The sequence below is a fragment of the Streptopelia decaocto genome (assembly GCF_964273445.1).
Source record: "Streptopelia decaocto genome assembly, chromosome: 1".
Classification (NCBI taxonomy): domain Eukaryota; kingdom Metazoa; phylum Chordata; class Aves; order Columbiformes; family Columbidae; genus Streptopelia; species Streptopelia decaocto.
Window position 1 is genome coordinate 16,025,867 of NC_138663.1, and position 26,478 is coordinate 16,052,344.

The 26,478-nt window shown below is 40.1% G+C and overlaps 1 protein-coding gene across 1 annotated transcript; it reads left to right on the forward strand.

Annotated features, from left to right (window-relative positions):
- Window positions 1-22,656, forward strand: SLC26A4 (solute carrier family 26 member 4; the record flags this gene model as incomplete). The annotated part of the gene is made up of 20 exons (XM_082053294.1): window positions 1-155; window positions 521-660; window positions 3,176-3,286; window positions 5,028-5,218; window positions 5,702-5,866; window positions 8,430-8,582; window positions 8,694-8,776; window positions 9,747-9,894; window positions 12,271-12,384; window positions 13,151-13,228; window positions 13,432-13,527; window positions 14,912-15,018; window positions 16,377-16,446; window positions 16,758-16,850; window positions 16,953-17,048; window positions 17,872-18,102; window positions 19,520-19,574; window positions 19,896-20,041; window positions 21,217-21,300; window positions 22,577-22,656. The coding sequence occupies 20 exons, from the start codon at window positions 1-3 to the stop codon at window positions 22,598-22,600; spliced, it is 2,340 nt and encodes a 779-aa protein (XP_081909420.1). The 3' UTR covers window positions 22,601-22,656.
- Window positions 22,657-26,478: the final 3,822 nt, after the last annotated feature.

The following is a 26,478-nucleotide window of genomic DNA, read 5'->3' on the forward strand; positions in this document are numbered from 1 at the left end:
ATGGCAGCGGGCGAGCGGCCGGAGGAGCCGCTGGCGGAGCTCAGCCACTACGTGGTGGCGCGGCCCATCTACAGCGAGGCGGGCTTCCAGGAGGAGAACGAGCGGCGGTCGCCGCCGCCCCCCACGCTCCGCGAGCGGGCGCAGGCGGCCTGCAGGTGCGTGGCGGCGCCCGGGGCTGTGCGGGCGCGGGGGGCGGTGAGCAGAGCAGAGGCGGCGGGCGCCGGGGGACGCGCTGCCCGGGCGCCGATAAACTCCCCCCGCCCAGGGATGAAGTGGCCCGCGCAGCGCCGACCTGTCGATAGATCGGTCTTTGCGTCCCTTCACATCGAAGCGAGTGGACGCAGTCGCCCACAAGGCGCTTCTTGTCCCCAGCACCTGCCCCATCCCCGTCTGGAAGACGCGACCGTGCCAACCTCTGCCTGTCCAAACGTGCGTTGGCGCAGCTTCTGTCAGCTGCGGCTTGGCGAGGGCTTTCCAGTTGCTGCCCCGCGGGGTACGTTTACCACTTTTTTCCTCGCAGATGTTCAAGAAAAAGGGTCTTTCAGATCACCAAATCCTTCCTGCCCATCCTGGAGTGGCTGCCCAACTACCGGGTGAAAGAGTGGCTGATCAGCGACATCATCTCGGGGGTCAGCACTGGACTCGTCGCCACCTTGCAAGGTAAAGCCGGGCACGTCGGCTCTCGGGAGGTTGCTGTGAGGGAGCCAGCTGAGCACAGGGATGTTATGCAGGTGGAATTACAAATCTGAGACTTGTTATTTAATACTAGATATTAGGTATTATTTTTCGATAAATAATTGATGGATTTAATGTATTCTTTTTTTTTCTCTGCTTGCCTAGAAGATTTAAATTTCCTTTGATGAGCTATAAAGATATATTTAACTTTTTTTTTTCAAGCCATTTACTCAAACAATATTAATTTTTATATTTAAAATTGTAATTACATTGCAATAGCTCAGAAACGTAATGTGGTCTTATTTCTCTTTCTTGGTTATCTAAGCCTATAGCTCTCCTGCAGCTGCCTACAAAAATCTAGTTATTGCCGCAAAGTAATGCAAACTTGATATCTACCCTCCTTTAAAATTTGGCCCATGAGATTGTTCATGTATCTGCAGAAAACAACCTGAAGGAGATAGTGGAGCATCCACATTTTAAAAAATTATAAACTTGATAGATACTTACAGTACATGGCTTGCAATACTAAGTTTTCCTTCTTTCCTTATTTCATGTATTAGGAAAGCATTCAGTAGACGAGCAAATAGAAAAGTGGCAGAAATAAGCAGAAAATCATTAAAATAAGCTAGTTAAGGAAGGCTTAAAGGGCAGAACCTTCTGCCTGAGGCAGCTGCTAAGGTCCTCTTTCAAAGACAAGATGAGCTGTAACCCTGAATGCAATCCAGCACATTCATTTCTTTCACCTCAATAGCATTCTCACACTATTTTCAGAATTTTTCAGGGCTGGGGGAGATTAGCTGCGTCAACCCCACATTTTCTCTCAATGAAAATTAAGTGTTTGCACAAGGGGACAATGGCACGCACGCGGAACGAAGAAAGCAGTTTATGCATTCCTAATTAGCCACAAGTATTCCCTGCTGTCTGTTCCCTTGGAGGTGCTAGGGAGGCTCAGACTGGCCGAAAAAAAAAAAACATTACAAACTTCTGCCCCAGGCAGAGCGGTCTGAGGAATAACAAAGTGATTTCTTACTGTAACCCCCTCCCTTTTTTTTTTTTTTTTTTTTTTTTTTACAGTGGGACCTGATTTTCTCACAATTAGATTCCACTTGTAAAGTTGGTTTCTGAAATCACAGAATCACAGAATCACAGAATGTCAGGGATCAGAAGGGACCTCGAAAGATCATCCAGTCCCATCCCCCTGCCGGAGCAGGAACACCCAGATGAGGTTACACAGGAATGTGTCCAGATGGGTTTTGAATGTCTCCAGAGAAGGAGACTCCACAACCTCCCTGGGCAGCCTGTTCCAGTGTCTGTCACCTTCACTGAGAAGTTGTTTCTTCTCAAATTTAAGTGGAACCTTTTATGTTCCAGTTTGTAACCATTACCCCTTGTCCTACCATTTGTTGCCACCGAGAAGAGCCTGGCTCCATCCTCCTGACACTCACCGTTTATATATTTATAAACATTAATGCGGTCACCCCTCAGTCTCCTCCAGGCTAAAGAGCCCCAGCTCCCTCAGCCTTTCCTCACACAGGAGATGCTCCACTCCCTTCAGCATCTTTGTTGCCCTGCGCTGGACTCTCTCCAGCAGTTCCCTGTCCTTGTTTGGTCTCCCACCTATGTATTAAAACAAACAAAGATAAAACAACGACATTAGTTCAAATCTAAATCTAGCTGTAATTTAAAAAAAATCTGAAATTTTCAATCATGTGATGTGGGGAAATTGACCAAAAAGTTTGCCAAAAAAGAGGTTTCTGGGATCTTGAAGTCCCTGCAGTCTCTAATTCCCAGCAACTGTGTGTGTTGCTTGCAGCCCTCCCACCAGTCACAGCGGTATGACCAGGACTTCAGTCGTTTTGAGCTCTGAAAGGTTTCTGTGGTATCTTTGAAGATCAGTACTACAGAATACTACCCCCTGCAGTGGGAGCTAACTGGGTTATGACACTGAGGGCTTTTGTTTGTTTCTTTGTTGGATTTGATGGCTTGAACAGGTATACAAGGGAAGATGATGTTAAGAATCAAAACTCAAATTTGTGTGATTTCTTTGGGGGTTTTAAGTTTATAAACTGGTACTGAAAAAAAAAACCAACCTGATTTTTCAGAGGGCTGAACATAACTGAAGTGTATTTGTACTTCAGTAATTCAGAGTCTGGTTGAAATTTCTGTCTGTGACTGGAACACTTCACATATCCCTCTTTTCTCTCAAGGGGTGGACTGGTCACTCTTCCCCCACTTAAACTTTGTTCAGTCTATGTTTTGTGCTACCTGTAGACATATAGGAACATCTCTCTGGACTTACTCATCCAGCTCCCATTGTGGGATATACAATAATTTACAGTCATTGGTATTTACATATGCGCCTGCAACTGATTTATAGACAAAACACATACTAAATTGTATCTAGTCAAATGGAGTAAATCTTTCTGAAAGTCCACTCTAGACAAGAGAGTGGTTTACCAAAAGATTTTAAATCTGACATTTTGATGATCTGTCATTTCAGGTTTGGCATATGCTTTGCTGGTTGCAGTGCCTGTTGGATATGGTCTCTATTCTGCCTTTTTTCCCATCCTGACATACTTTTTCCTGGGAACATCAAGGCACATCTCAGTTGGTAACTGCATATGTTCAAGTTACAGTGAATGATATAATACAAAGTGTTAATTCTTACTGTAAACATTTGTGTTTCATACAAAATAGCCACTTTCTGAACCAAACTGGTTTTGCTGAATATTAATATTCATGGGTTTGGGAGACTTAATGCTTATTTCTTCTCTGTACAGGTAGTTGTGCACAGCAGCTAACTTCAGTTGTGCGCACGCATGCTTTTTGCTCGCATTTATGCTGAAGTTTAAATCTTGTCTTTGGCTACACTCTTTGCAAGAAATTACTAGATCAAGGCCTCAGTAGGCAGTATGAGCAGACGTTTTGTCTATCAGCTAAAGCTCAAGATGGCTAAAACAGAACTCTTAGTCTTCTCTACAAGCCTTCCTTGCTGCATCCTTTTTTGATCACTGTGGATAATATCATCTTCTTGCCTGTCACGGAGACCCAGAACCTGTGTGTCCACTCCAGCCTCGCTCTAGGTCCTCACATCAAGGCTATGGGTAAACCTTGTTGTTTCTTTCTGAATACTTTCTTTAAAATATGGGGTTTATCTCCTGTCAGTTCTCACATTTAAAATTCATGTTACAGCTTGATCGCTGAAGTTTCTTTTTCTTAATTCTAACAAAATACAGTCTGTCTTTGTTCATATTTAGTAAGAATAGATTGTTTTCCCTTCCCAAAGCTTTTGCATGATACTAAGCTTTTTCATCAGCTTTCTCCTCTGCTGCACTGGATACTTCTGTATGTTCCCTCCACTTTGTTAGCATCTTCCTACCCTACCTATCAGCTCACATTTGCTATCCAGGTCTGAGCTGTCACCTCTACTCATGTTGACATTCGTACTTTGTAGATTATCAAACACTCCTTTTCGTGCTTTCTCTAATACTCTTACTCATTAAATGTCCTCTAAGGTATCTGTAAAATTAACTTATCCTTCTTTAAGACATTTAAGAACATTTTCCTTTCCTGCATAATTTTAGTAAATAACCGCAACAAAGGTGATTACTTTTAGATTGTGTGTTGCTGTCACGATGACCACTGACTCTCTCTGTATCTTGCCCAAAGTATAGTTTCAGTCATCTTTAGCCAATGTAGTACCACACTACTGCCAAAAGATGTGGTCCTGCCCCCTGGTGCATGCTCCTGCCACCACCATGGTGGTGGGATTCCTTACTGTGCAGCTATGTGGTAATCTGGATCAGCTGAAAACTGCGACCAAAAAAACAACCAAACCCAACCCCCCAAAAAAACAAAATAAGACCCCACAAACAAACAAAAAACCCACAAAACCCCAAAAACCACCACAACAGCAAAAAAAACCCCACACCACCCTCCCTGGCCCTCAACCAACCAAAAACAACACACAAACCAAACCAAAACCCCACAAATGAAATTTAAATAAATGTTGCTTTCAGCTGGATCAGTGATGTGTTTTGTCTGGTTTTGGTACTGTGGTACTGATACAAGGGAGATGGTTGGAACATGTTGCCCCTTTTGGCCTTGGTACAGCCCTAAATTGGCAAAGCATAAAACTGCACCTGCACGTACAATACGTTACTTATGGAAGGAATTGTGTCTTTGTGTCATGTTTGCAGTGCCTGTGGCTCCTGGCCCCTAACACTCTAATACTTATGTACCCCAGTTAAAATATTAAATGGATTTTTTGATTTAGAGTTTGCTTGTCTTGTCTGATAAATGCTTCTTTTCAATGTGTATTAAACTGCAGTGTGTTCTGTTTGTCATTACAGGTCCATTCCCTGTAGTCAGTTTGATGGTGGGATCTGTTGTATTGAGCATGGCCCCTGATGATAATTTTCTCATAGATGGCAGTAATGCTACAGGGACTAATGGTACTGAGCCACTAATAGACACTGCAGCCAGAGATGCACAGAGAGTGCTGATTGCTAGTACTCTCACATTTCTGGTTGGAATTTTACAGGTAAAATAGTTGGCTTGAAGACACAAGGTTGATATTGCTTTGATTTTAATGGGAAAACATACAGCATGGAAATATCTACTAGGGCAGTAAGACAATTTCCTGTAGCAAAACACAAAAATGAAGGAAAGTAATCTCAAACTCTGAAGAGCTTTTGGGGGATTATTCTTCTTATCCTGGCCAGAGTCTGTGGCAGCATGACTGGGAGCACAGACAGCTAAAGAATAGCCCTGTGATTGCAGACCAGGAGACATGCACAAAACCAAGTGCTAATGGTGCGTATCCTGGAGCATCCTATCACATATTTCATCAGGTCTCCTTTATTCCCTTGGATGGCATGATCTTAAGCTGCACTAGGCTGCAATGGGGGAAGATGGTCCTGAGACTCTGTATCAACAAAGAGAAAAGAACAAAGCATAAGAAATCACCAAATAAAATTGTACTTCTTGTTGTTTAGCAAGCTGTTATTCTTCATGACTTTTCCAGGTAGTATTTGGAGTCCTTCAGATTGGTTTCATTGTGAGGTACCTTGCAGATCCACTAGTTGGGGGATTCACAACTGCAGCTGCTTTTCAAGTGTTTGTGTCACAACTGAAAATAGTCCTAAATGTTTCAACTAAAAACTATAATGGTGTCCTTTCCATAATATATGTAAGTATGCCCTTCTCATCCGTTTTGGTTTTACGCAATAATTTTTATATAATTGTTTATCTTCTGCTTCCATTTCTTACAGGAATGGTTCATATATATGGTGGTAAGCACAGGGCATTCATTTAGTTCTCACTCTCACAAAGAACTGCAGCAGTCCTTTTACAGCTGTGGGGCTCTAAGTAGCTGCTTTCCTGGTTCCCCAGATGCTGAAAGTCTAATTGCCATATTGATTTTCAGGCAGAGCAGTTTTTCATATAAAATTTAAACATAGTTATCCAGCAAAACAGTTCTTCTTCTCTAGGTTGTCTCTTCTGGAGACTACTTTCCATCTGCCTCATGTTTTTTGTCTTATTGTGAAGGATGTTTCATAATTTCTTAATGCTGTCAGGTTATCTCCAAAGCTGACCGATCCCAAGCCTCTTTACTCTTAAACCAGCAGGTTATTCTGGTAAAGGGCATCATTCTCTGTTCCACACTGTAGCCATTCTTGTGAATACCTAAAGAAGGATGTGGATTCCCACCCTGCCTCCAGGTACCTACTGGTTAGCTAAGGTGAGGCTACATGTTGCTGTCACAACTCCATTTGTTGATCTTAGACAAAATGATCAAATGGAGAAATGTCTTGACTGCATTACAGAAATACTGAATTCCTACAGGTCTCATATTATGGAATAGTCTCCTTCCCCAGGAAAATTATTGAGAGTTTTGTCACTGACTTCAGCAAGAAACTATTCAGGTTCATAGTGTTTTAGATCTTACATAGCACTTCACATTGGAAAAACAGATTTCTGAAAGATGCTGTTCTAGACAAAAAAATGTATTTACAGATTTTACACACTAGTTCAGGCAACCAGGCTAGTGAAAATACATTAGACATCTAAATTAGCAAAAATAGGATGAATATAACTACAAACAGTAAAGCAAATTTTAGAAAAAAAAATCTGGTGAACTCCTTGGGAAAAAAAAAAAAAAAGGTATTATGACCCTTTTCAGAATTAATGAAAACTCTTTACTTCAGAACACGGAAAATTAAATGAGACAAATTGCTATGTAACAGACCTTAGAGGAGACCTGGTAGGTCATTAATGCAGCTGGTTTTTCTATCTCTATTTTTTATGTTTATTGAAGGGTGATACATTTAGTAGAAGGTATTTTTGAAAAGGAATTACAAGGTTCTTCCAGCTCCTGCAAGCCTGAGTGGAATGCTGACATTTTAGGTTTAAGCTCAAAGCTTCTGTGTCCGTACAGGTGAGCCAAATCAATGTGTTTGCAGATGTGTGTAGAGCAAAGAAATTGTGATTTCTGGTCTGCTCAACCAGTGACTTGCTGCGTCAGCTTCAGCAAGTTTTGGACTTGCTTCAGGAGTGGTGTTCAACAAACTGCAACACTAAGCATCCAACATGAGCAGAATCCACCCCCCCGAGTTAGGAAGTTACTGTTGCCCTGTGAAGCGGGGCGGTGTGAGAAATGGTCCGTGAGCATGGGGTCTGGTGTGAGCAGAATGATGGGCAAGGAACGCCTTCAGTCACCCGGAGAAAGGCGTCTTGTTCAGACTTTCAGGAAGGCTGCTGCTTTAGCTTAGAAACCAGAGCTGATTCAGCACTTAGATGTTTTATTTCAAAACCAGAGTCTTTTCAGAATGGTACTAGTGCTGCTGCAACCCTCCCCTTGCCTTTAAACTGACAGGTTGGTATGTGGGAGCTAACCAGAATGTAAGGAGTCTCTTTCTAACCTCTTTTCTACACCAGATCATTTTGTTAAAGCTGCTTCACTATGTATGGAATAATTAGATTTTCTTGGAGACAAGAGACAAGTGAGAATTATCATGATGCCTAGGAGGACAGAGGAGTATTTGGAGCTGTTCTGTAATCATCCCTTCATGTTTTCTCTGTACACTTGTTTGCAATAAACAATAGGGCAAGGGCATAGCAAGGGTAGAGAAGGGAGCTGCCTATTGCAGTTGTGAGCCCTCCAGCTGAGGAGAGGACTGACCTCTGCTGGGAGGGTTAATGTACCATAAGGTGAGCTTTAGTGACAGCTTTTCTTAAGCGTAGGATTCTCCACAGTCTGGCAGAACCCATGTGTTCATACTCATTCTCTGGAAATAGGAAAGCGTAATCTACAGACCATATGTACTGGGCATATAGTGAACCAGAGTCTTGCTAGCTGGCTTTTGAACAGAAAAATGAGGATGTCTCTTGCTATTCAGACAAAGTGGAACAGCTATAGATCTTCCGTTCTTTGCTCCAATAACAGGTAGAGGTAATACACAGGTAGGGCTTTATCTCTTCTTACTTAGTATTGATTTCCTAAAAATCAGGAAGCAGAAGTCCCCCATGTGGACAATTCTTGAAGTTAGGCTTTTTCAGTTAAATTCACCATTAAATGCATGCACAGATTCTGTAGCACCTTGACAGTACATTATTGTCATGCGCCTCCAGGCCTGGACAAGGAAGTAACTCAGCCTCCTCCAAAACCCCATGCGCCTGGATCTTCTCATGAGTATTTTCACATCCTTCAAGTGATCATAGGCATGTTTCATGTTGTCATTTTTATTTTTCAGACTCTTATTGAAACATTTCAAAGAATTGGTACCACCAACGTTGCAGATCTTATTGCTGGACTCATCACTATTGTTGTCTGCATGGTAGTTAAAGAGATAAATGATCGATTCAAACACAAGATACGTATACCTATACCAATAGAAGTTATTGTGGTAAGCAACAGAGCATAACAAAAACCTGATAACAGTTAAAATAGATGGGGCTAGCTACAGGAAGACAAGAATGCTTTTTTAGTATTAAAACTGTTGTTTTCTTTATTACAGACAATAGTAGCCACTGGCATTTCATATGCTGCTGACTTTGAAGGCAAATACAATGCAGGCATTGTTAAAAGCATTCCAAGAGGGTGAGTGCTTTTGTTTTCTGGGAAATAGGTATTTTTTGGCTAAAAATGACAGTGGTAAGTGAAAAAACATAAAAGAGATATTGAGAGCTGCAACCTGAGTTTAGAAGTTAGAGCTGGAGATTTCCTGAGTTTTACTTCTCTGTAACTCTAAGTTTTACTTACTCTGTCCACTATGCCACCTAAATGTGTTGCCTAGATTTCCATCATCTGTAAAACGGGCATAGGGATGTCATTCTGATTCATGAAGTTTAACTGAGAATTAATTGCTTCATGCTCGTAAAGTAAATATATGACTATGGAAAATCTAAAAAAAAATTAATGAATTTTTAATAATGAAATTCTGCATAGATTTAATTCTTGTAGACCTGAGTTATCCCACTGTGGTTCATATTCATGCCCCTACTGTTATCCCAATCAATCTTGTCACTTCCACGGTCGCAGGAGGAAGGATGTTCGGGATTACACTGGCAGACACTTTCACTTGAAAGATTCAGAGCACTTCACAGTAGTAACCTTCACATTCCATTTGGTATTCAGGCCTTGATTAATTAAAATTTGTGGAAACACAGTAGGGGATTAAATGTTTTTGAGATCTTCTGAAGATGTATGTTAACAATAGTATGAAGTGTCATTAACATATTTATGTAATTCGTCATAATATTCAATACATCCTTTATTCAATGCTCCAAAAAATGTACTTTTTCACTTTGCTATCATAAGGCCAAATCTCAGTCATGCTGAGAACAATGGGAGCTTTGTTGCTGACTAATAGCATCAGGATTTGGGCTATGGTGAGCTAGATAAGCGTGTTCTGTATGTCAATGGGCTGTTTCCACCTTTTTATTAACTTGAAACATTACACTTCATATTATAAACAACCTGTATGCCTCCACCTCAAACTCCTTGACAGTTCTAGTAAGAACAGATTTTGACCCAAGTTGGTAACATGAATATATTTTCTAAATGCTAGATTTTTGCCTCCTGAACCTCCAGATGTCAGCCTGTTTTCCCAGATGATAGCATCCTCCTTTTCCATTGCTATCGTTGCTTATGCTATTGCTGTATCCGTGGGGAAAGTATATGCAACCAAGTATGACTATGCTATTGATGGAAACCAGGTATGTACAGCTGAAATAATTTAGAAACATCGTGAATGTAAGTTCTGTTTCATGTTGACTTATGCAGCCAAATGAAAGAAACATTCATACACCTATTTCAGACTAAAGTTGAAGTTTGACAGGAAAAATTATTTCAGCTATTGAAAAAAAAAAGGCTGAAAATTCCATATCTTACCTGAAAAATTTACCACATAGAGATGTGCTCTATCTTCAGTATGGGCTTTTCATACTAGTTAATTCCTTCTGTATTGCTTTAGTGACTGCAGTAGCCCTGAGAAGGAAATTAAAGCTAAGCACTTATAGGGGAATTGTCTGGTGATGTCGAGTTGATGTGGCCAGCTTTAGCAACTTGCTTTCCATTTCTACTTGTGAGGCACATTTGGAGGTGTGTTGCTGGGGCCCCAGGGGGAAGGCAATGTCAGGCTAAGCAGCTGCTCCAGACAGCTTTATTTAGGCTTAGTCTATATGCAGGATTTGTATCAGCTGAACTTTTCAGTTAAGGCATGATTTTATTCCTACAGAATAAATTATTGTACTTCCCAGCATGATACCAGTTACACCAATACAAATATACTTGCAGCTGTATAGCTGTGTCCTGCAGCTTCACAAAAGTGAGTGCCTACCAGCATATCAACATACTTGAATAACTGTCTGCACCAAATAGCTGAACTGTGTTAACCATTGGTGTCTCAAGGCACAGAGCTAGAATGTTCCACGAGTGGAACATCGACAAGCTCTTAGAGGATTCCTGCTGCTGTTCGGTGCCCTCTCCAAGGGTTCTGTGGCTTCCCCATGGGTGTGGGAGAAAAATGCTGGAAAGCTTCCTTGTCCTGCATCTATGCTGATTTTGAATGTCATCCTTTGAACACATGAGAAAATACACTTACTACAATAAATAGATAAGCTGAGGACTTTGTTTAATGAGTCCTTTATTTTAGTATTAATGTGTTACATAAAGTTTGATTTTGGAAACACTATTTTGCAGTATGTAACAAAGCTATACTTCTGAACATGCTGATCACTTTACAATATTCAAAGTTCATATCTGCTAACACTTTGACTTAAAGTTGCCTAACACACATTGACTTTCAGTATAATAAATCTGAATAAATAATACATATTCCCGGAAGTGCTGTTTATGCCATTCTTTGTTGAATATGCTGTTCTGCCAGCACTGATGTGCTTCAAAGATACTGATTAAATATTGTAGTAGTAGAATTACTGTCTGTAAAAGCAAAGTGCCTTCCTTTCAATACTATGCTGTGAATTTTACACATAGCAAAGGTTAAATGCAGCCATGAATGATGGGCACATAGTTTACTTGAACTGGAGAAGTTAAAACACCATCATAAAAGCAGGTAGTAAAATAATTTTGAAGAACCTAAGAACACCAGGAACTATTCCTGCAGTATTTTCTTGCAGAGCACAGCAGTTACACAGGAATAAACATGAATCATCTAGGTCTATTCTGTTAAAGAAAATAAATTTTAAATCCTGTTCTTGTAGTTGGAGCTTAATGAAAAGCTTACAGGAAATTCCATTTTGGAGAGAAGACAGGAGGGAGTAAAAATAAGATCTCAAATTATATTTTAAAAAATTTGCAGTGAGTGAAAAGCCCTTGTGACTGTGTCAGCTTGGTGAAAACAATGTTTCTGTCAATTATATGGGGTTGCAAGCAGCTCCCAAATGCCTAATTTCCCAGCAGAGGAATGGCCCAGATCCCAGGACATAAAGCTCCCAGGGTCCTTGTCACTTGAGCAGAACAAGCAGCATCAGTAGGCGCCAGCATCTGTGACCCTGGGGCAAATCTATGAGAACGCTGCCTGGGACTCAGCGTGAGTTCATTGGGATGTTGGGAGTGAAAAAAATCTGGCTCAACAAACTAGAAGTTTTCAGTGAAACTGTGTTTTATTGCAAAGTTCCTGATTAGTTCTACTAATCATACAATGCTTTGCATTAATTAGAGGCTTGTCTAAACTCAGACTGTTGTACTGATTCAAATTTGTTTAGCTGATGATACTTGGGAGTTAAATTTATACTAGTTCCATTTGTTGATGCGGTTATACCAGTGTAATTGTTAGAAATGTTAGGTTTGATAACATTGATGGAAATAAGCTTTAAATGTCTTTATACTAAGATGAGTATGCCCATGTTAGGGAGAGTATTCCAACTTCATTGTATTCTTTTCCAAACACAAGTAGTCACACTGGCACAAGAGGAACTTTTGTACACATTTACCAGCTACTAGTAATTCCTAATCTTCTCAATATTATTGTGCTACCTACTTTATAAACTACTGTAGAATCTATTGTCATTCTCCATTGCAAAACTGTCATCAGGCATCTGTGTTTACAGTATTATTCAATTATCTTTCAGGAATTCCTTGCCTTCGGGATCAGCAACATTTTTTCAGGTGCCTTTTCTTGTTTTGTTGCAACTACTGCTCTTTCACGGACAGCCGTCCAAGAAAGTACTGGTGGAAAGACTCAGGTAATGACCTCTCCTTACTAGTAGTGTGCATGAGTAAATTTAATCTTATATAGGGCACAGCTCTCACAATGGGATGAAAATAGCCCTAAAACGATTGCATTGCTGGCACATGAAAAGCCACGGGCACCTTAGCCAGCAGCTTGTGCTCTGGCAGTGAATCGTTTCTGTAGCTCTGCCAGAAGAGGGCAATCAGGTTTTACATAGCATGAGTTACACCAGGGGACAGAAATCCTTCAAACCTAATTCCCCAGAATTTCATTCCCAGTTCAGGGACTGAGTTTGTCACAGCAGGAATTCAGGATGAGGCAGGAAATGCTCTCAGAGCTGCCAATGAAGCTCCCATGTGCTGGCCTGAGCAGCCCTGCCATATGCCATTCATCATCTTTCTCATGTTGAGTGTGCTGCTCTGTTTTACAGCACTACAGCTTTACACCTTTTAATAGCGGAAAACTTCAGGTTATCCAGCAGCCCCTTTTCTGGCCAACACACAGACTTTGCTTTCATCTGTTTATGCAGCGTAACCCTACCAAGAGCTACTACCTTGCGTGCAGTAGTTTACGCTACTTGCTTAATTGAATTTCCTCTGTGCTAGCTGAAGTGTGTAATGATTGCCCACGTACGCCTAAGCACAACAGCATTTTGGCAGGTCTCTTTGTTCCTAAAGAAATGTGATGTGCAACTACTTGTACATTTTGCTTTGTAATCCTAGAAACATAAGACAGAGTCTTAATAAGTTCATTTCCTATGAACACTCTGTTCTTTGCAGGTTGCTGGTATCATCTCAGCTGGGATTGTTTTGATCGCGATTGTGGCCCTGGGGAAATTGCTAGAGCCCTTACAAAAGGTACCGTGCTTGTCCTCTGCAGCACAGCCACCCGCAGCAATGCCATCTGAATGCTCAGCTTTCATGGGCAGGATTAATAGTCCTGTTTCAACTATGGTGACTGACACCAGACGAGGCTCTGGTTTATAGGGTATAATGTTGAGCAGTATCTTAATATGCATTTTTGCTTCTGAATAACATGTTTTCATCATTATTCTTCCCAGTCTGTGTTGGCAGCTGTAGTCATTGCTAACTTGAAAGGGATGTTCATGCAAGTGTTTGATGTTCCCCGTCTGTGGAGACAGAATAAAGTGGATGCTGTAAGTAACCTGATTTTTTGTTTTCTACTGAATGTTTTTTTTTTCCTGTTTTTCTTTTTGCCTTTTAATGCCACCCAAGTTTCTCTTAACTACCACAAAAACAGAATTTTGTAGAGTTAATGTTGGAAAATTTTTATGTGCGTCTCTAAAATGCAAGTGTCCTGAGGTCAGTTAAAAATTCCTCATTTCAGAGTTTTCTTTGCTCATTTTCTTTATTCTGTCTGTCCCACAGTAAGGGTGCCAATCGGGGCATTCCTGTGCAGTGATTGCATAGCAATTACCATAGTTTACAGCAGTCTTGTTGCGATGCCTTGAAAATCAGAATAAAGATAGCCTGTTGCCACCTTTACCATTCTGCTTTTATCTTTTGCACAGTTTAAACGGGCCAGAAAATCTAACTTTTTCTTAATTCATGCACATGCTTTGATGTTGTTACCACATTAGCATTTGCCTGAATAATTTCAGGTAGTCCTCAAAAAATATGTTTTCTTGTTCTAGCAAGATTAATCCAAACTAGAATGTGGATTCATTTGTCATGCTAATGGATATATGAACAGACTTAAGAACCACTATAATCATATGTCAGGGTACTTGCTTACATCTCCCATTGTGTTTTTTTTGGAAAAGATTGCATGGAAAGTATTTTCTCCATGCAGTCCTTACTATGCACAGATTTTACAGTGTGTGTCACTGGGCAGAACTTACCTTAGGTAGATCTGAAACTTTCTAGTCAATCATTTACTAGTCCTCTTTACAGGTAAAAATCTTCAGTGACAGGTGTGAGCACTCAGCTTTTTGTGTGATTTGGTCCACTGGGTGTTCTGCCTGGGCAGTGATGTGGAGAGGAGCTGAGGAGCCCACTTCAACTGTTCTGCCTGAATATTCAGTGGAGACTTCAGAGTGCCATCAACCTGTTAATACAAAATACCTCTCTGGAACAGTTCTGATTCTTAGATTCTCAGAGGAGCCCCATTCCCTCTCTGTATGTCTGTAGGTGGGGCATCTTACAGTATTTTACATCCTGGGAAAATAAATGATTTCCAAATTCTAAAGAAAGATTAACAAAGACTGCTGCCATCAGAAATAAGAAAATGCAATGGTTAACTGCATCCCCTTTGCTTTCACTAAATTAACTTGATCCTTGAAAAATGTTGTTAAAAAACTTATTTCCTAAACAGCTAACTATGACTAAGAAGATAGTGATTGGTAGAATTATTTTGGAGGAAGGCTTTTGTATGGGAGTCAGCTAATTGCCAGTGTGCTATGACCATCTCCAATGTTCAATTCTTCTGCTACTCGTAGTGTCTGGTCCAGTGGTTCTTTAGCATGACCAGGAGTTGTATTTTATAATTAAAAGACTTTACACTTGTTATTTCCTCTCCAGATGATCTGGGTTTTCACATGTGTAGCATCAATCATTCTGGGACTTGATTTGGGATTACTTGCTGGCCTTTTGTTTGGATTGCTGACGGTTGTGCTGAGAGTTCAGTTGTAAGTAACACAGGATTAGAAATAATTGTTAGTGTTATACCATGAAAAGGGAAGGCAATATGCTGAAAAGCAAGATGATCTGTGGCAGAAAATCTGCTTGTGTTTACAAAAATTTTGAAATGGATAAAATCTACCATTTAGAACAAAACATTGTGTGCTATCATTTAATTACATTGATAAAATACAAGCTGCATTATTTTATCGCTATTCATTCTATATCATGTTGGGTACTCTGGTGGTACTGTATGTTATAACTGTATGTTATTTATGCACTCACATAGCTGAATTCTGGAAAGGGACATTGCAGATCAAATGTAAAAAGATGTATGAATGGCTTCTGTAATTAACTGATCATTATAGTGACTCTTAGAAGGTAATACTACTATGGTATGTTACACATGCCGATAACTTTTTCACTTACTGCTTATACAAGACTGAGTGTACGCCTGTGAAAGAAGAGGAAGAGAACACATGAGAATAAGACAAAATTTTGTGCTTGTGGCTGATTTGTTGCTGCTCCATGAACAAATGGTAGTGGAATTGTGAGAAAAAATGGCTTTGCAGAGTCTTCTTTGGCCACCTTGTTACTTTTCATTGATTTATTTTTCCTCTGAAAATCCAACATAACTCCTTTCCTTCAGCCAGGAGGCCAGAGAGTACGGTCACTAACAATGCCAAAGGATAGTTGCACTGTCAGCAGATGCCTAAAAATAAAGTTTTGCAAAAGTTCCTACAGAATAGTAGATTATAAAAATGGAATTTGAAGAGCCTCAAAAAACATTTCCAAATTCAACTCAGGTTTGTGAAATCAAAATATAAAAGGGAGGTGAGGCTTTACAAACTTACAAATAATTTGCTTCAATTGTTAAAGATATATCTGGAGACTGCAAAATATTTGGTTTTGTTATTGACTGAAATCAAAATTTAAAGGGTCGGACAAAAAGTTTTAAGTAATCTGAAAAGAATGTAAATGTATTGTTTCAGTTGAGTTGAAATGAAAAACATTAATTTTTTTGAGTCAATTTTTTTTCTCATTCAAACCAAACTAACCTGCTCTTAAAACATGTTTCTGGTTTGGAAAACAAATGCAACAAGTTATTCATTCAGTTCTACATAAAAATGGTGCAGCAAGTAGGCTGAGACCAAAATACCTTGTATTTGAAAAGCATCATTTGCATCAGAAAAAGACCCTTGCACAGTGACACAAACCAAAGATACAATGCTTTTCCAGTGAGACCATTAGTTTGGCCCAAGACAGCAGACTACAGGAATCTGTGACAGTTTGCATGCAGCAATCCTTTACATTCTGTGAATACCTAAATATCATGTTTACCTTCACTGTCTTTTGTTTCTGTTAGTCCTTCATGGGGTGGCTTTGGAAACATTCCTGGCACAGACATCTACAAGAAAGTCAAGAACTACAAAAATGTAAGTAATTGCTGAGTTTCCCAGTCTACAAGCCAGTGTAAGACGAAGTTGTGCCTTGCATATTGTGGACAACTTGAATTTGGAAGTGGAGTGCTCAAAAATAAGAAGTTTCAGCATTAAATTCTTCATCTGGATCAAGATGGGTGATCCATATTGCATGCTTGGGCTCTAAGCTCCTAAAAACCAATTCTCCACAAAGACACACCATTTTTTGTGAATTAGATGTGTAGCTGAACTGTTGAAGTAGTTAAACTGCTTCTCATTAGCCAAAATATGCTTGCTGCTGCTTAACCTTATATTTTTGGCAACAGGTTATAGAACCAGAAGGTGTGAAGATCCTCAGGTTTTCAAGTCCAATTTTTTATGCTAACATCGACGGACTGAAAAGCAGCCTCAAATCCACAGTAAGTGATATGTGACAGCTTTGGATGCTTCTTAATTGTCTTTGAGATTTCCTCAAAATTAAATCTAGCTAAAATTAAATCATTTTGATCCTTTTTCTGTAGGTGGGGTTTGATGCAGTCAAGGTATATAACAAGAGGCTCAAAGCCCTGAGGAAGATACAAAAGCTAATCAAGAAGGGGAAATTAAAAGCTACTAAGGTAAATTGATTTTTTCTTTCTGTCCTTTCCCAAGGGATTACTGCTACAGCTTATTACTTTACCTTTAGTTATGAGTTCCTCTGTACTCATCTCTAAAATAAAGATGGAAAAGTGTGACTTATTACTATAAGTCTAGGACCTGCGGGAGACTTAGCAGAGCACTACACCTATTGCAAGAGACCCCACAGATTCAGGCAGCTGTGACAGTCATAGTGTTAACAGGAATGGAAGCAAGAGATTCCCTGATCCTACCTCTACACCTCACCACCTCACATTGTCTCTGTGCAGTAGAAGTGCTGACTCTTTCACGCGTTCATACTCTTACTATGTGGCTTCCTATACACACACTTCAGCCCCTCAATGTCTTTCTTGTAGTGAAGGGCCCAAAATTGAACACAGGATTCAAGGTGGGGCCTCACCAGCGCTGAGTACAGGGAGATGATACTGCCCTGGTCCTGCTGGCCACAGTATTGCTGACACAAGGAAGGGAGTGACCAGCCTGGCACCCAGGAATCTTGGGCTGCTAGGGAGGGGAAGAAGAAATCTGTTTGGTTTGTCTGCTTGATCCACAGGACCTTCAAGACCTGAGAATGAGGGGAAAGGGAACAAATATGTGACTTGCTTGGTCACAGAGAATGGCTGCTTGCCTTTTGTCATTAGTTATACTAACGATGTCACCAGGGGTTGGGAGCAGGGGGTACAGGTCACAGGTATCAGTCTCATTCATTCCTGAAACAGAAGTTATCATAAGGAAGTATTTCCTGTAACTCCAAAACCTTCTCCATGATTAAATGATATATTTAATATATAATCTGCACATTAGAACGGCATCATCAGTGAGCCTGGTATTAATAATGAAGCTTTCACGACTGATGAGGAACCTGAAGACAATGAAGATCTTCAAGTTCCCACCAAAGAAGTAGAGATCCAAGTGGACTGGAATTCAGAACTCCCAGTCAAAGTAAACATCCCCAAGGTGCCCATCCACAGTCTCATTTTTGATTTTGGAGCAGTAACCTTCTTGGATGTCGTAGCTGTGAGATCAATAAAAACGGTAAGGGCATTTTTTTCTGGTGTTCCATGAAAATGAAACTAGTCAGTAGTATGTAAACCAAGAGCTGTCAGCTGAAGTTAATTTCTGAGTTTTTAAAAGTCTGCTGTTGAAAAATACCTTCAAAACTTATACAGCAAGAGGTAGAATATTGGTGTATGCATATTTTATGTGGGGAAAAAATTAAAAATGCATTAAAAGAACAATATGAAGGTTACATAGTCAAGTACTCTATAATTAGAACTGCAAAATGTGGTCACCTTGTATGCATATGTTATGAAATATTTGGCTATATATTTTCTTTCCACATGCCTCCTGCTTTAATTTGGGCACAGGATAATGCTCACTCAACACAGAGGTAGTAAAAATTTTGTCTTCCATCACTTTTGAGGCTTTAACCACTGTATTTATGTATTAATTCCATATTATTTACATTATGAAGGAAGAACAATTCATTTCTTTATAGGGTTTTCTATGGCTAATATCAGAGCACATCATCAATATTCATTAATTCATCCTCAAACATCATACTACTTAATAAGGAGCTAATATTCCTAGTTTAGTGAGAGGGAAATGAGGTGAAGAGTATTTCCATTATTTTTTGGTGCCCAGCTACAAAGACTGTTCAGTCTTTAGTCTTTTATGGTACTTTTTGTGTTCAGATTTCTGCTTTCACTAACTTTATTTCGGAGCTGGGACTGCTTAGCCTATCTATAAATCAGATCTTAGATTACCAAGACTCTAGTTTATCAATGAACAGAAGAGTATGGAATTATCAATCACCTCTGGAAATACTATTCTAAAAGACTTGCCTGTCACCAGGGAGCCAGGGGTAGAATCCAGCCTTCCCCTTTTAACTAACTGAGATACAAGAATGCTGGATGCCTCACTTCAGCCTTCTGACTGCTTTTGCTTCAGTTCTGGCTTCTGAGACAAAAGAGATAAGGGGTCCATAGACATAACTCTTTCCATATGCAGCTTTTTCATCCAAGAGCAGGTCCATCTGCTGCACCGCATGAGGGAAAAATCTGTGTAAAAAAATTTGCATATGCCGGTGAAAGAATGTATCATATCACACATACCTGGGGGGAAATAAAGCTTGCTCAGGCCCACGTGGTTCTCACTTGAAGAGATACGGTTATTCATGTTATGAGAACAGAATGAGAACCTTGTGTGTATAAAATTACATAGCTGAAGACAGGCCACTTCAGCAACCAGGTACCTACATACTGAATCTTTATGTATGGCAGTTCCTTATTTACGATAAATAAATAAAACATTTGGAATGAAGACACTCAGAAACAAATGAAGTGTGTGTGTGCGCCTATACATTACATATATAGACATATATACATATATGTATTTTCTCCTTATAGACTTTATTTATTTATGTCCTTGTTGCAAACTTTTATTTTTTTAGATAATTAGAGAGTTTGAGAGAATTGATGTGAGAGTATACTTTGCTTCATATCAAGGTAAACATCCAAATATTTCTAATACCACTCATGCAAAGAATAAAATGAAGATGAAAAGGGATCTCTAGATGTGTCTGTGGGAGCATTTGTTCTAATAAAAATGTGAATTATCACACTGATAAACATGGTGAGCTGTGGTGGGACACAAAGAATAGTGGGGTTCAAAGGAAATATGGAAAGTAAAAGTCAAGACAAAGTTATGATTGACTGATTGATTTGGCTGTACGTTTGATTTTTTTATAGTTGTAACCATGTATTTTGACATTTATTTCTTAAATTTATTCAAATTGTATTAACCTGTTATGACTTTCTTTTATTCAGACAACCTTATATCTCAACTGGAACGGAGTGCCTTCTTTGATGATACTGTCAGAAAAGACATGTTCTTCCTGACTGTCCATGATGCTGTGCTCTACATAAGGAATCGAATGACGTACAGTGACAAGCAGGATCCTATATTTGAGAAGGTAAGGATATCCAGTAGTACCTTTCCCTTCCTTCTATCATCTAGCGTTCATTCTTGGAATTTCCATTATGGCATGGCATGTTTGGAAACTAGACCTAATAGAGCCGTAGTACAAAAAAGTGAGAGTCTAGTAAATTGGGCAGCTTCTGTAGTCACAAATATTTTGCTAGGTCAAAGGAAGGGTCTGTCAACCCCAGGATCTTAACAGTGAAAAGAACACAAGAAACAGAACGCACAGAGAACACTTTATCCTAAGACACATTTTCTAGTTTCTGACAACTGACAGGTTAAGAACTTTTTCAGCTGGAGGGTGCATTTGGCCCATTATATTTAATTGTCACAGATGGAGTTTTCTTCAATGTGTCTGTCATACAGCTTCTGGAACCCCTTTATATATTTTAGCTTGACACTATCCTGTGGAGATGGGTTCTGTAATTTTTTAATGTGTTATATGACAAATATTTCCCCTTTGTTTCAAGCCTGCTGGATTTCAGGATTGCTAGTAGCAATGAATAACCATTCCCTGCTCTTTTTCCCAACACTATTAGTAATTTCATGTATCTCTGGTCAAAGCTGAAAAGTCCCATCCTACTTGGTGTGAGTGTGTATGGAAGCTTTTCCACACCAGTGTTCATTCCCACTGCTCTTCTCTGCATTTCCTAGTTGTATCCTTTGTTTTTTGAGATAACCAGCACACTCTGTAGCATATAAAGATGTGGGCCCACATTAGGAAAATGGCTTTATAATGGTCTCCTGTCTTTTCACCACAATTCCTTCCCTAGCAATCACTATTACAGTATAATGAATAAATAGTAATTAAGACTAATATTACTGGTAACTAGGACGGGACCCTTATTTTTTTATACTTTTTGCATACTGCTGTCTTACAGTAGAGATTAACATTTTGACAAAGCTATACAGCAGTTTAGAGATAGATTCTGCTTTAATTATTTTTACAAAGCCATAACTAGTCATATGAGGAGAGGCAGGACCAAAAGCTTTTCAGCATTTAAGTTCCTCTCAGCTGAACTAAATCAACAGCTTTGTCAAGGAGCAGTAAACAACAGACTCCTGTAAGCTGTGGAAGCTGTCTTAAGGTATTTCAGAGTAATAAATCAGTTTCAATTATACAGACAACATGTAACTCATCATGTTTCTTAATTTCCTTCTGCCAAGATTTCACTCATGCAGGAGTCTAAAGAACCCATCGAATTCACAGAAACAAGCCGGCCTGATGATCAACTGGATGTTCAGGAAGAGGTACGCACTTTGGAAATGAATGTGTCTCTTACTTATGCAATACTGCTGGCTCTATTCCTTTGCCTGTAGCATTAAGTCATGGGGTGAAAGTATGGCGGATCAACTGAGCCCTCAACAGTTTCCTTCTCTATGAATAAATACACTCTCTGGGTACCTGAATGTCAGTGCTTAGTGGAGGAAGTTTTTCTTCTAGATGATATGTGCACAAGCACCTCCTGATTTCTTTCTCCCTAAGGCCACTTTTGCCTTACACAGGCTTATAAACAAATCTAAACATGAGTTAGGTGCCTGGAAGAAGACTTCGTAAGGCTTGAAGCACCTGAGTCCAAAATTATGGTCAACTTCGCCCCTTCATTCTTCCTTTTAACACAGCAGACACGTACTTGCACAATCCAAACATTTTAGAGGAGTCTGCAGTAAAGCAGTATACTGAACATAACTAACACGCAGCAGTACAAGTCCATTAAAGCAATACCATGATATTTTGCGTTTAGAGAATACTGACAGAAAATAAAGTAGCACTTACTGCTAAAATAATGGGGCAGCACACATTTATTCGGAAATTGGGAGATTAGGCTAAATGCCCTTTTATAGTCTGAGATGGATTAAACTACTGATATATCAACACCTTGGAAGTTTTATAACACTCCATGTAGGTAAAGGCACAATTATTATGTTTCCCTCCTATTGTGGTACTAGTCAGAACTCTGTTCTTAATTCCTGAGTTCTGTCAAACTTCATCAGGGCTTGGTCAGTACCTGACACTTGGTACTCCTGATTCACCCCTTCTTTGGCATGAATATTGCAAGATACCCAAATATTATTCTTTATAACTAAAATGGGGAGATGCACTTTCCACTCCTCTGTAAATCACAGTGCAGAAAGGAATGAAGGATTAAAAAAGCTAGAAAAACACCATAATCTGTAACAGAACGTTTGGGAATGGCAAGCCAAGAAGACTTGAATTCTCATTTCTATTCACAGGATTGCTTATATATTTATATAATTGTCATTAAGTAAGAGAAGAAGCCAGACACAAAAGTACCAAGCCAAGGTCAAAGAGTGTTTTGGAAGATTTCTGTCCTCCACTTTTATAGCCACATTTTGAAGGTGAACACTGGTAACCTTCAGACCTGCAGGTTCCTGACTGAATTATCCAGTGCACAAGTCAGAGGGCAGCTACCTCAGAACAGTTACTTGATCTGTACTCTTGTTGTGTGTACTCAGAACTAACCATGGCCTATTTCTCTCCGCCTTTTGAAAACCATCTCACTAGGCTATGCGCAGACTTGCTTCGTGAGGACGGACTGTTGGAACTGTCTTACCTGTGGACTCACAGCAATATTTATGCACCTGTACTATATAAGCATTTTCTGCAATGAAACCAATCTTTGCACTTGAAGAAAACCCTGATTGTTTGTCTGAATGATACAGATCTCTAGAAATCTCCACATTTTAGCTAACGTTATCCTGGAAATATTCTGGACCTTGATTCTGCAAGCACTTTCTGATATGTTATATTGATTAAAAAAAAATAAAATCAGAAGACTATTATGAAAGACATACTCAGTTTTGGGACTAGTGAGTCAGAAGGTGCATTACAGCATTTCATCAGTGTGTACAGGATGAAAAGCTGCTTTGTGGTCTGCCCAGGAGAGCTGAAGAGACCAAAATCTTTGGATGGCAAGCCTTTTGTTCTGTATTTGTACAATGCCTAGCAAGAGACCAGGAGTTCTAGCCGGCCAAGGCTTTGCAATTGTAGAACATTACTGTGAGCATATGGGCTGACAAGGCTTGAATAATGTATAATTGTGATTGTTTTTTTTTCCAAGCAATTCCTTAAATTGCTGCAGGTTGTTAGATAACTGAAATAGGTGACAGGTGAAACAGTCACATGAACAGAAAATGGCACTGAACTCCTATAAAACTTTAAATAGGAAAAGTTTCAATAGAAAAGACCCTTGAGTATGGGCTCATTAGTTCTGTACTAATCCCATTGTAGCAAATCATGCACTACTATTAACAATCGTCCCTACAGTGAAGTATACACAGAAGATTACTTTGGCTAGGTTACACGTCCTTGATCAAGAGGCAGATTGTGACATAGATAGATTAAGGAAAACCTTAATCCCCAAGTACTTAACGGAATCTGTAGAACAGGCTGCTACTGAGTGCAAGTAAGAAATTCAGAATACAACCTAGTATAGAGGTTTTTCTTTTTAATTAAATTGAATATAGGAGGTTTTTTAGTTTAATAGTTATATTTTTATATAGCATATTTTTCTTTTAATATTCTACATCAAACTGCTGCTGTTCTTTTACATTTGACAGTCCATGATGCACAAGTGCAATAATTTACAAAACATAAATAATTTGACCTGCAAAACTTTAATCCTTACTTTAGGACTATATAAAGAGATATACAGGAAAGCAATGTTCTTACTTTTCATGAAGAAGAAATGTGTTTTGATGGAAAACAAACTGCTACCTTAAATTTTTTAGCACTACATTATTTTTTTTTAATGGAAAAAAAACCTGAATGGTGAGGGAACAGATAATAATAAAAGTGTGAGAAGTGTCCCAGTATAAAACCCCTTTAAGTTCCACAATGTCAGCTTCAGTACGTTCACATATTTAAGTCTCCTTCTTTGATTTCATTGGAGAAATATTCCTATATCACACTGCACAGAGATATTTTTTTCTGCAAGTAATGTTACTGGAAAATCTCAGGTGAAAAGCTAAGCACTAAACTAATTCAGGTCCTAAGGACCTGAATGAACTCCATCAAAATCAGTGAAAAAAATCTTATAACTTTCTGTCACCTGGACAGTACGTTACACAGTAGGTAACACCACCAGACTGGCATCTTCATGCTTCAATTAAGGCAAAAACTTCAGCCTTCATGGCAGTCAGTGAAGTTTCCCATTTCAAATGCAATACAAATAGACATATGCCATTGGGATGTAGGACTGACATCTCCACAAGCTGAGAATTAAGCCTGTGTTTAATTGGCAAATCAGGCCGACCCGCACCTCCTCAGACGAAAGCAGTAATTTCTATTTACACTAAGGCTTAGGCTCAGGCTGGGCTTTGACAATCTGGGCTTTTAGCACTACCTCTCCTCGTTCTCCCCCCTTCCCTTCACCAGCCTGACACAGGAGGTTGGCGCTTCTGCCCAATTCCTGACAAAACTTTCCTGTCAGGCCATGGCCCCAACTTCCATTAACCCACATCTCAGGCACAGCTGCCAGCGCACACAGCACACAGGACAAAGCCAGTGACACGTTTCTCAGAAGCTCTATTGCTTTCCTAAAGTGCACCTGCATTTGATGTAAAAAGGAAAATATTCTACTTGGGACTGACAAGTGAGCTTTCAGCTGATTTTTATGCAGGGCACATACTATGAAAAAGATAGTATTAAAAAATTATAGCAGTGGATTTATTTTCCTCAAGAGGACATCTGCACTGTGAAGTTTGAGTATGCATTCTTACCTGACAGAAATGTGGGATTCTTTTATTTTTTGAACCATCTCCAGTTCTTGTCCATACAGGTATTTACAAAAAGCAATTAAATATCCAACAGTCTTCCAGTTTTCTTTCCAAATATGACATTTCAGATGGAACTAATTGTGATAAAATATGATGCAATGCAGTTATTATTGGCCTGCATATTTCTTCAACACGTGGTGGTATTTGTTCTTAATTCAACTGACACAAAATATTCAGCTTTTCCTGAAAATAGCATTGCACACAAAGCCCACAGTTCCACAGAGGTAACATGCAGACGGCAAATATTTTCTCAGTGGGTCGGGGCGTGTGCTTCTTAATTTTCTTTCTATGTATCCATCAAAATGAAGGTACCAAAATTTTTCAATGAAGCTAGAATTCCCTACAATTTTGTACTAATTCAAACATCCATAAGTAATGCATCTAGGCGTGCTTATCTTTTTCCAGTAGAATGAAGAAGCGATATTTTTGTATGTATTTTGAGTATTACTATTCTGTCTTTGCATGTCAGGTATTAAATTTGGAGAGATATTTAAAGTTTTTTTAAAAGCTGCATTTTAGAAGTAATTGTACCCATTAACTATAAAATAAAGTTGTGCATACTGAAGACAAGCTCCATGTATCTGCATGATTTTTTTTTTTTTTTTTAAACTCAGAGAATTCTTGTTACGGGGAAATAAAACATTATGGAGGGATTGGTGTCAGGTTTCCCTTGGGTCGGTCTTTTGAGGAACTACAAAGGAAACCTGTTCTCTCTGCCTTGTGGGGTATGGCAAGACACATTAGGCTTAAATGGCAGCTTTAAATGGTAAGGCTATAAAGATAATGACAGATATTATAGGGACACAAGATCCCAGTCCCAAGGACTTCAGAGGGACAGTCACCAATGGCAAATGTGTGGAGCAGAGCTGTCCCTGCGTTTGGATTGTGGCAGGGCTGCTTGAGGCCACTTTGTACCCTATAACGTACAATTCCAGTTCTATTTATACTCCTTTCTTTAGTCCTGTAAGGACAGCATCCCACTGAATTACAGAGCATTCACAAAACGCAGAGTTTATGGACATTACACAAAGTGTTTTCTAGAGGCTGTGAAGCTTTGGGGTGCCCTGGCGGCCCCTCGTTCCACCAAGCCATCGGCATTCCCGCAGCCCCGACGTTCAGCAATCTGCCGTTTCCAAGGCAAACCCGCAGTCTGACCAGCAGCAGCTCGGACAGCGCGATGTGGTCTCACGTTTGTCCGACTTTTTGGCAACTCACACGACATGAGCCTCCCTCCCCCTGGGCGCGCAGGCGGGGCTTTCGCGGCTCCCAGCAGGAGGGTCCCTCTCAGCGTCCCCCGTCTCCATGAAGCCTCAAGGTCCTTTCCTACAACGGCTCCTACTTCACCTACGGCTCTCAGCCCTTTCGTGCCTGGCACCGCCTCCGCCCCCAAGGCGACAGCGCGTCCGGACTCCGCCCGGAGCGGCCGGAAGCGGCTCCTAGGGGAACAGCCCCGAGGGGCGCACGGCACCCCCGCAGCGCTTCCCGCCCGCCCCTGCCCCGCCGCCATTGCCGCTCCCGCCGCAGCGCGCATGCGCGGTGCATGCGGCACTACAACCCCCAGGGGGCAGCGGCCCGCCAGCCGCCGTCCCGGCAGGCACTGCGGCACCGCCGCGCCTTCCTCCCCGGCCT